At 35.6% G+C, this 11,562-nt stretch overlaps 1 protein-coding gene across 1 annotated transcript in view; it reads right to left on the reverse strand.

The window, feature by feature from the left end:
• The window catches only part of Secp43 (tRNA Selenocysteine associated protein), a 46,959-nt gene extending 35,627 nt beyond the window's left edge, over positions 1-11,332 (reverse strand). The window contains exon 1 of the mRNA XM_081738668.1: positions 11,175-11,332. Within this exon, the coding sequence (XP_081594794.1) occupies positions 11,175-11,198 (24 nt within the window). The 5' untranslated portion in view covers positions 11,199-11,332. The remainder of the gene's footprint in view (positions 1-11,174) is intronic.
• Between the last annotated feature and the right edge of the window lie 230 nt (positions 11,333-11,562).

Below are 11,562 nucleotides of genomic sequence, written 5' to 3' on the forward strand. Positions count from 1 at the left end.
TCTTACAGTTGATGATCATCATAAGGTGGCCGCAATTATCTAATTTTCAATCCACAATGTTTACAGATGCATTAACATTATACTAAATGAATGTTTTGTAAAATGTACTGACTAAAATGCTGTGAAAATTCCGATGCACTAACCGTACATATAAAGTGTTTTTGTTCTGCTGTAATTTATGATTATTGCCTACCCAGGTTTAATTTAGGGTTCTTGTTCCTGATTGAGAAGGACTCGTATACTTATTTCTTTGTAACCGAAGAAGTTTTGTGCAAAATGTTGATTTGTTTTATGAACACATAGGTTTGCTTTGGTGTGTTGACAGTCCTGAATCTGTTTGATCATTATCCTTAAAGTCTCTAATATGTTCTTTTATTCTAGTTCCAATTTTTTTCTTGATCATACCTAGTAGATTTGGTCACAAATACGTACCACCTTATAAATGCCAGAATTTACTTTTGCATCTGCATAATAACTTTGCGACATATTGAAAATTTTTCAGGTGTTTTTAGATGCTTTCAAGACCACCCTTATATCATATTCTGTGTAATTTTTTGCATTTTGTAGAAAAACTGTTTGGCCAAGGCGACAAGGAGACCCATTTTAGTTTTAAGTTTTTACTTTCTTTTCAACTATTTAGAAGTTTGGCTTGCTTTTCTAACTGTTTAGAGCTTTGTGTTTCTATTTATCTAACGATTGTTTAATGTAAACATTTTGAAAACCAATTTTATAGACGAAGTTTACTGTCTATATTTTGATTTCTACATAGTAATTTGTAAACCCTGAAGAAGAATATTTATCCAAAGATTTGATTTAACTTTGGTGGAGTACGTCCAATCTTATTTATGTATACATTTTTTTGCATTTGTTTTTCTGTAAATATTCCTATGAAATTTCTTTCCTTTTCTGCTAATGGTTATGTCAAGAAAATTAATCATCATCTTTTTTCTTCTTTCTTTTTTTCGTTTCATGGTGAAATTAATTTTAAAGTAAATGTTGTTAAGCTCTCTAAGTGGTTTTTGTAAACCAGAAGGAATTATCTACATACATATAGTATTTCACAAATTTGTATTTTCCTTGTAGAATTTAATTTTCGGGATGATTGGCTAGAAGAGGCGGGAGAAGGCTGCATATGGCCAGTCCCTCTACTTGTTAATGAAATTTCTTTTCGAAGGAAATGTAATATGTGTAATGCCATACTAGAATTCTACGTCTGGTAATCTCATGGATTTCTAGGTCACTGAGCTCTTATTTACTCCATTACGAAGTGCTACACCCAGGGCTCATAGTGGTCTGGTCTCTTGTAAATAGTTGAAAACTGACCAAAAGCACACGAAAAACTGACCAAAATCTCATCATGACCCTTTTTTTCTTTTGTCAATTTCTCCATCACCTCTCTCTCTGTTTGTTGTTTTGTTTCATCTTTTCTTCTTTTTTTTTGAGCTTCCTCCTTTCTTAGGTTTTCTAAGTATGCTTTGTAGTTACGGTAAGCAGACTTAGCAGATGTAAGAAGCTTCTGAGTAAGTGGAACCAGTTCTGGTCTATTTCCGAATTTCTTCATCCCAGACATTATATTTAACTTAGCATTGAGAGTTCTCAAAGCCGTGAAATATTCAAATTTACCACCTACTCTTAAGAAGAACATACAAGAAGCATAACACAGGACGAACTTGATGAACAATTATACAATCCTTTTCTCCGTTTCATTATTCTCGAGCCGTGGAATGATAAATACCCTCTGTGATTTCCCAAACGGGTTTTATTCTGTTCATTTATCTCCAACTGTCTTCACATTAGTGGTACTGGACTTTATCTGACACAAACAACATGTCTTATCGACCATCTTGAATACGGTGACCGATATGAAAAACCTTTTGCCACAACACATTTTAGTTCTTAAAGATCTATCGAACGAGGTATCACTTGCCCCATGTTTCCATTTAAAATTTTAAATTTGGGCCCTGGGCTCCATGAAGAGCGTCCCTGAGAGGCACAGCGACAACACCATTCGGTGTGCTACATGACATTTTCTATTTGAGTTTTTGTTTAGTTCATTTATGTTCAACCGTTTTCATATTAGTGGTACTGGACGTTTTGTCTGGTACAGGTCACATGTCTTGGGATCATCTTGAATACGGTGACTGATATGAAAAATTTTTGCAACAACGCTTTTTTAGTTTGTAAAGATCTATCGAACGAGGTATCACTCACCTCTTATTTCCATTTAAAATTTTAAAGTTGACCCCCGGGCCACCATGAGGAGCGGCCCTGGGTGGCACCGCGACATCACCATTCGATTTGCTCCATGGTATTTTCCATTTGAGTTTATTGACATAATGCAAAAGAGGAAATGCAATTCCTAGAAAATTATCTTTCTGATCTCCCTCCATAAGTGGGTGAAGGGGAATGAATGGGAAAATCTGAGAACCCAACTTTTACTTGCAATAAGTATGGTTTGTGTGAAACATTGTTGTGTACAAGTGACTGGTTCTGTAAATAATAAAAGTAAGGTGAAATTCAAGTTTAACACCCATTTGCATTGCCAGGTGTGATTGGATAGGAAAAAAAGAGCAACTGAAATGAGAAGCAAAGGTTTCAATAATACAGTTTTGGAACTTGCAAACATTTTGCCCGCCCCTGACAATTTAACGCAATGTGTGCAAAATGTTTGGGAGGCATTTGGATCTGTATGTACCGTTTCGTTACTGAGGATCGCAACCGAGGATACCGCTGAAAGTTATTTGTAATGTAACTGTGGACAACATTTCAGTGAAGCTCATATTCTATCACATGCAAGAAGACATAGAAGAGAAATAATCGAAAAAACGACTGTTGAACAAAACCAATATTTATACACATTGTTGGACAAATTTGTTTCGTATTTAAGTTGATCCATTTTTGCATCAAATCATTGTCTGCAATCAAAATGGAAGGTACCATTTAACAAGAATTTTACATACTTTATCCCATTACAGTGACATTTATCCCTTATAAAAACACATTTCAGATAACTTTGTTTTGTAGATACAATTTGCAAAAACTAAGATTCTCATTTGCAATTTCACCGTTCCTTCCCGCTTCACCACTTACGGAGGGAGGTTGGAGCGATTAATTTTTAGGAATTAGATTACTTCCTTTGCATTATGGCACTTTCACTTTAATCATCTTTTCCTCTGTTGCAACATTCTCGAGCCGTGGAATGATAAATACCCTCTGTGATTTCCTAGTCGAATTTTTGTTCTGGTGTTTTCATATTAGTGGTACTGAACGCTTTATCTGATACAGGTACCATGTCTTGTGGTCATTTTGAAAAAGGTGACCCACATGAACAATCTTTTGCTACAACGCTTTCTAGTTTTAAAGGTCTATCAAACGAAATATCACTCGCCCCATGTTTCCATTTAAAATTATAAAGTTGGGCCCTGGCCCCCCATGAAGGGCGGCCCTGGGTGGCACCACGACAACACTATCCGATTTGCTTCACATTTCGTATTTGAGTTTTTGTTTGGTTCATTTATGTTCAACCCTTTTCATATTAGTAGTGCTGGACGTTTTGTTGATACAGCCAACATATCTTGGCAGCTATTTTGAATACAGTGACCGGTATGAAAAATCTTTTCCCACAACGCTTTTTAGTTTTTAAAGAACTTATCGAATGAGGTATCACTCACCCCTTACTTCCATTTAAAATTTTAAAGTTGGGCCCCGGGCCCCCATGAAGGACGCCCTGGGTGGTACCACGACATCACCATTCGATTTGCCCCATGGTATTTCCTATTTGACTTTTTGTTTGGTTCATTTATGTTCAACCGTTTTCGAGATATTTCTGTGGAAAGATTAAAATGGACCATCCTGTATATAACTAATTCGCCAGTCACAAATAATGTTCAAAATTCATAATATTCTTATTATTATTATCTTACCACAATAACAATGTATAGTATTATCGCTATGTATTTCAATTTCAGCCGGACTTAAGCCGAATAGATCAACTGCTTCGAATCTGGTCCCGTGCTGGAGTGTCATCTATTATCCTCTGTCAAATATATACACGAATACATTGCAAATGTATGATCTTGACAACCCCAGTGACTGTGACATTTTGAGAAAAGACTTTTCCCAAGTTGAAGCTGGCCAAAACTTAATTAACATCATCAATTCAGCAAGAACGTTTGAACAGTTAGGAAATCTTGTCCATTTAAACTGAAATTAGCAGAAGTTTGAACTAGACAAAATTCTAAAATAATCTGTAGAGAAAAAAATCAAAGTAAGTAACTTTTTAAAAAAAGGAATAGTAATTACTCGACTTTTAGAAGTTCAAAAGATATAATTTACTTCCAACAGTACACTTGGATTTTCATTTTTTAAAGAAAAATAAATAACTTTTAATAAATCATTTTAGTCACTAACTAGTGATGCTATGTATTGTAGAAGCGAACGGATATTTTTTATTTATTTTTGTTTGATACTTGCATCATCTTATCAGTCGCCAACTGCAATCTCAACAAACAACAGTAACTCTTTGCCTTCCACAAAAACACAGCTATACGTCGAAATATTAGTAGTGACTGTAGCTTAATAAGAAAATTTAGTTTACGCGCATACTTATTACTACCAATGCACCTGCTCCCAAAAAAGAGTACACGCGCTATTGCGTGGACCCACCACGTTCGGTCTTTTCTGAGCAGCAACAGATAAAATTCACTCTTGTAGTGGCCACCTAGTACAAGTTCATGTAACTTTTTCAAATGAATAATTGTTTCTATGGCATATTAGTTTGCAGGAATATTATTCATCTGTATGCAATTATTTACAAATACGGAAAGGAAATTGTACTCCAAAATACATTAATATATTATTTAAAGCAAAAAAGTGACGTGGATAAACGTTATAAATTTACCTCATATTCTTTTTAAGCACGAAAATGTTCCTTGTATTGGAATTATGGCATTTTGTGAGCACAACATCATGTTTATGCCTTATGTTTCCAAAGGAGGAAATATACATCCGTAAATTTCGAGTCTGTTTAGTTTCAATTTCCACCTACATAATATCATAATTAAGTTAGGTTTTATTCATTCTTTCTCTTCTTGTCCCTCTTTTCTTAGCTGAATCTAGCACACTTCTAGAAATAGTTGAAGAAAAATACATCGTGACCCCCTCCTTATAACATCTATATTAATTGACAGAAAAAAAAATTAAGTTTGTTACCAAACAAATATAAAGATGGGACAGTAGTTTGGCAGACTCGACAAATACCACTAGATCAGCAGTATTGTCAACCCAACATTGTAAAATTGTATTCTTTCTAATAACACTAAGTCAAATTATTACATATTTTAAATCTGCATGTAAAATGAAAACTTACAATGCTACATGTAATATTCAGTGTGGCCAACTACGGATGCTACAGTCCCAAATACATTCAAAGTTTGGAGGATTCTACAATAGGTGCCTTCCATTTCAATTCAGGCAGACTATGTACCATCACCATCTCAGATATTGTTGAAACTTTTTTTTATAGCAACTAGACATGTTTTTAAGAGACCCATATTTTTTTGTTTTGTCGAAAAAAATTTTCCCGCCAAGTAATGGGCCATCAAAGACGGGGAGTACAGTTTATGAATTGTAGAAGACATGGAAAATGGTTAACTTCGGAGCCTCACCATTCGGCTATGGAGACAGGTAGAGTTATAATTCTTGTTGTGGTATGTACATAGGGATATAAATAAACTATATTTTATTATAGTTTGGTTTGCACATGCGTATCTTTTTGTACATAAATTAACAAATGAACGTCAATTTATCTGAAAAGTCGAAGTTTGCGAATTTTTTTCGAGCACTTCCGGTTCGAATTTTAAAATTCTGTTTTCACGGTTGGTAAGACCTGGTTACCCGCTTTCCGAAAAAAAAATTGTATCGCTTCTGTGTGCAACCGTTTTGTCGCAAAAAATTCGAGAAATTGGAAAATTTTCAAAAATCGCCATTTTTGGGCGCCATTTTCTCGAAAACACCATCTTTTAAAATTCTGAAATTTTGTCAGATGGTTCATCTTTACATGGGTAATAAACACACCAAATACCATTCTCAACCAATGCTTCATGAATTAACTGCAGCCTTTTAAAATTAGCGAAGTTTCGTGTCACAGTTAGCAACACTGGGAACAATAAAAGTGCAATGATTTCATGATGTTTATGGTTCACATTTCATTAAATGAAGAATAAAAGGTTTTCTTGACTGTTTTATTATTATTATTATTATTATTTTGATCAAGAAGGGTCTCTGAAATAGCAAAATGAGCCTCCCCCTACTCCTCCGTTTTCTTAAACCGTAATAATCTGAGGTGGAAATTACGATTACGAAACGCAAAAATTTCAAGTTCACTTAAAATGGTCTTCGGAAACAAAATTTCACTGATTTTTTTTTATTTTTTACGTGAACCAATCATTTGCTTGATTGGTGTCTAATAGCATGTAACGGTGCAGGGGCTCCAATACGTGTTGGCTCACTCACAACTTGTCCAGAAGTGGATCTAGGGGAAAGAAACTTTTTTATTTTATATATAAATAAAACCGATCTCAGAGTTTGGAACTCGTAGCTCTAAGTAGCAGTATACCTCCCCCCCCTTCCAGAAGTCCGTCCTGGATCCGCCCCTTCGTAGCACATTGTCTATAGTCACAAATGCTGAAGGTCCATGTGAAAGCATAAAGAGCACTTCAACTTCACGTAATTCATGATTTATTCATAATATTTCTGCTACGCACCACTGGTTATCATACATATATGTATGTAACAAAAGTTCCTTTTTGCAGATTTCTTAAATCTACACTTTGAATTGCAGAAGTTCGATTTTGGGGGAAGCATGAAGTTAGTTCATGGTGACCTGTTACTGCAATAAAAACTTTGCCATTTTCCGAAAGCCAAAGATGACTTCGTTGAATACCAGTTACCGGTCGCATACTTTCCCTTTCATTCTTCCGGAAGTCGTCGAATTCAGTTCAGGCAACAAAACGAGAGTAATACCCGGAGTTTGTACTTGTACTATACTCACGAATTCTTCTGCGGTTTTAGTGGGGGCGCGGTGGCTCAGTGGTAGAGCGTTCACCTTCGGTGCTTGGGGTCCCTGGTTCGATACCAGATCGCGCCGTGTGGGCTTTGTGGTGGACAAACACCGTGCTCGTGGGTTTTATTGGGGTTATCCCGTTTCCTCCCACTTTCTGCATTTCATTCATTTCTCATAATCACAGGCTCCTTTAGCCTAACCGGCATAATCGTGGGACGTGAGATTTCATTTCATTTTTCTTCTTCTGCGGTTTTAATACTGTGTATTTGTATTTGCCTAAGGTTATGCCGCGTTGCCACATTCTTTACACCTCCCCCTTCCCCCTCAATACCGTCACAGAGACCTTGCATGGCCGGTTTCACTGCAAAACCACTGCTTTATTGGAGCTGTCTGCATCTCGAACATCTTAAATCGATTTTTAAAGTGGGATGCAGCGCCATCAGAAATCACTGACACGGTTTGGGAAATTGTAGACACTTATTTTCTCGTATTCAAACTTTTTCTATAAAGTATATTTTCGCTTTTCTTCGAGTATTTTTAGAATCTTGTCTATGGCTATGAGTACATGAGCCGAATCGTGTGTTTTATCGTCGTTTATTACAACAAAACTGTCAGTTGTTTCATATTCCGGTGATAACTCTGAATTTCACTTTGCAGAATAACAGTCCAGTTTTCAGCGAAGTCCACATGAAATAAAATAGGATTTGCACCTTGAAATTTTATACGGTGCTTTTCGATAGCAATTAATTCTTGATGTAGTCATGAATTACAATTCTTACAGTTAAACAAGCAATGTACGATACGAAAACAGAAAGTGTCAGTTTTTTTAACGAGATTATTGTTTTCCCATATGGCATACGTAACGCTTTCATTTTCATCAGGATTAATAATTAAAGACTCCACACTTATTCCTTCCACTCCAGGACATTTACCACATTCTTGAAGAAGACAGTTGTCATTTTCTACGGATCATACTACTAAAGGAAATAGGTCACTCATGACAGCTTCAATACAGGCTGCACCTTTGATTTGTAGCAACGCAGTAGCAGCTAACTTAAAATTTGCACAATACACACACATACACATACACTTCCCTCGCAGGTTGCAGACTGACCCACTTTAGTCAAATACTGTACAATTCCGAGTGACCCATTCTTATGTTGGGATTGTTCTGTTTAAAAAGTCAGTAAATTTCTTTGGAACGCGTAAGAAAACGTTTCGATTTTTTTTTAACTTTTTGTCCTTTTTCGATCACTGTAATGACATCGCACTTAATTGAGACTTTATCTGGAGCATTCCAAATCATCATTGAGGTAATAGTTCAGGTTTTTTGTAGATCATCAGAATTTATTGGATGGCCATTTCAAGTAAACTTAAAATTTGTGTGTTTCGTAATCGTAATTTCCACCTCAGATTATTTCGGTTTAAGAAAACGAAGGAGTAGGGGGAGGCCCATTTTACTATTTCAGAGAGCCTTCTTGATCAAAATAATGAAAAAAACAGTCAAGAAAACCTTTTATTCTTCATTTAATGAAATGTGAACCACAAACATCATCAAATCATTGCACTTTTATTGTTCCCAGTGTTGCTAACTGTGACATCAAAGTTAACGAAACTTCGCTAATTTTAAAAGGCTGCAGTTAATTCATGAAGCATTGGTCGAGAATGGTGTTTGGTGTGTTTATTACTCATGTAAAGTTGAACCATCTGACAAAATTTCAGAATTTTAAAAGATGGTGTTTTCGAGAAAATGGCGCCCAAAAATGGCGATTTTTGAAAATTTTCCAATTTCTCGAACTTTTTGCGACAAAACGGTTGCACACAGAAGCGATACAATTTTTTTTTCGGAAAGCGGGTAATCAGGTCTTACCAACCGTGAAAACAGAATTTTAAAATTCGAACCGGAAGTGCTCGAAAAAAATTCGCAAACTTCGACTTTCCAGATAAATTGACGTTCATTTGTTAATTTATGTACAAAAAGATACGCATGTGCAAACCAAACTATAATAAAATATAGTTTATTTATATCCCTATGTACATACCACAACAAGAATTATAACTCTACCTGTCTCCATAGCCGAATGGTGAGGCTCCGAAGTTAACCATTTTCCATGTCTTCTACAATTCATAAACTGTACTCCCCGTCTTTGATGGCCCATTACTTGGCGGGAAAATTTTTTTCGACAAAACAAAAAAATATGGGTCTCTTAAAAACATGTCTAGTTGCTATAAAAAAAAGTTTCAACAATATCTGAGATGGTGATGGTACATAGTCTGCCTGAATTGAAATGGAAGGTACCAACAGTAATAAAGCATCTGACATGGACGAAGTGACGTACATCGAAACCATCTATGACCATGGCATGATGCATTCTGAATAAATATGAACAAAGTTACACTTAAAAAAAAAAAGACTTTTTTATGAATGCTTTCTTTTGAAAAAAGGTTTAGATAGTAGCTATCATATTTAAGGAGTTATATGGTTTCCAAAATGCTGTTTACATCAATTTGATACCTTAAACCGTTCCGGAAATGTGATAAACATTGGTAAAGTTTTAAACACTGCTTTACATGATGTATTTGTGAGAAATGTTTAGAATGGTTGTTGCGTTCCTTTGTTTCTATCTGTAAAATTATTGCGATAATATTTGGTAGATATACAGTATAATTAAAGTTCTTGTAATTACATGTGATCTTCTGGATTATTTTACAGGATGGCCATAACAAAACAGCGCTAAGTCAATACACACAGTCTATAGTTTGATTTGTTACGTAATAATATAGTCTAAGTGATTATGCACAATCCATTAGAAAAACATTTAAAACTTTGTAGGAAAAAAAAAAAGACTCTTGTTACACTTAATAAAAGAACAAGAGCTACTCGTGCGGTAGACGGTATGAACTGTTATCAAAAATGGTATATTCTTTACAACAATAATTTCAAAGTACCCATAAATCCAATTGTAGACCAGTTGCGAAGGAAACGGTCTGACACCCTTAAGCCTGCCCTCCTCTTAGTATAGTGATATCAAAAATAGATTCTGCTAACATGCATATATTCCATTTCTGATCCCTGATAACACTTTTCTTATAATGCATCACAAATATTGTACAGTCATGGTAAGGAAAAAAACTGGCTTTTCAGAAGCTTCTTTTAACTCTACATAGGATCTCAACAAATTGGTATACAATATATTCTTTTCTTTTTCGGTGAGGATCTCTTTCTTGTCAGTATATGCATCAAAATTTACGCCCATACCCACCATCGGTGATGTGTCTGTCCCATACGGACGCACCCTCGAGACGGCTCCCTGTGCTACTGTCCTGAGTGGTTTATATAGGATTCTCTTTTAGTAACTGCCTAACAAAAGTTCGTTAGTGTATTTGGGTAAACTTTACAATGTATAGTAGAGTGGAGTAGGCTAGAGTCGAGTAAGATAGGGTTAAGTAGGGTATGGGTAGGAAAGGGTTAGCTTACCGTTAGGTAAGATTTGACCCACATTCATAACATTAATACTGTATAATTTCTCGTTTCTGAGTAAGTATACCAGCTGCAGCGGGCATTGTAAAGTTAACCCTTGTATTTACCACCACTATTTTATTATGTCGTATGTACAAACACTGGATCTATACTTACCGCATAAGCCCTTCTAAAATAAATTTGTACCGAAGCATGCAACTCCACCCATGGTACAAAGAGTAAATGGTCCATATTCCGTTAAGGGAATCCAAACTACACTGGACCTTCTTAAGCTAACCTAACTTAACCTAATCTGACCTAACGTAACCTAACCTAACCTAATATAACGTTATATTATGTAATGAAACGAAAATCAATAGAAAGTAGTGGTGTCAAAGACACTGGAACCCCTTAACGGAACATTGACCGAATAAATTTAATTAAAAAAGTAAATATGCAATGAATGTATATATAGTTACTTATTGTGAATTTGCACTGAACCTTCAACTAAATTATTATTACAGAAGGGTACCTGCTATACAAAACAAACACAAATACTAATAAATATGACATACAGATTATATTACCGGTACTTGGGAATAAGTATCTAGTTTTCGAGAATTACACGTATTACTTATAGCTACAACTTACAAATCCCATCCACAACACTGTCATTGTTTTTCTTGCGGCAAATTAATTACTGAAGACGTAAACTTAACCAGAACGTACACAACACCGAAAACAACACAAATACGATATTATCATTTTTTTTTTTCAGTGTAGCCAACAGCTCAAGAATCTGTTCTGTCACTTATTTAGACAAAACATCAATGCAGTCTGGTAGGGGTCTCATTCCCTAATGTTTAGCGTCAACATGTGAAATGTGCACTTTACGATAGCTAGTAGGTATCACTAGCGCAAATCACAGTGGGGGGTGAGGAGGACATGTCCAAGGACGCCGATCCTGAGAGCGGGGGCCCGGGCCCCCCCAAAGCTCATGTGGACCCCCTATTTTATTATGAATATACAATATTGGGTA

The sequence above is a fragment of the Thermobia domestica genome, chromosome 14 (assembly GCF_964235325.1).
Source record: "Thermobia domestica chromosome 14, izTheDome1.hap1.1, whole genome shotgun sequence".
NCBI classification, from domain to species: domain Eukaryota; kingdom Metazoa; phylum Arthropoda; class Insecta; order Zygentoma; family Lepismatidae; genus Thermobia; species Thermobia domestica.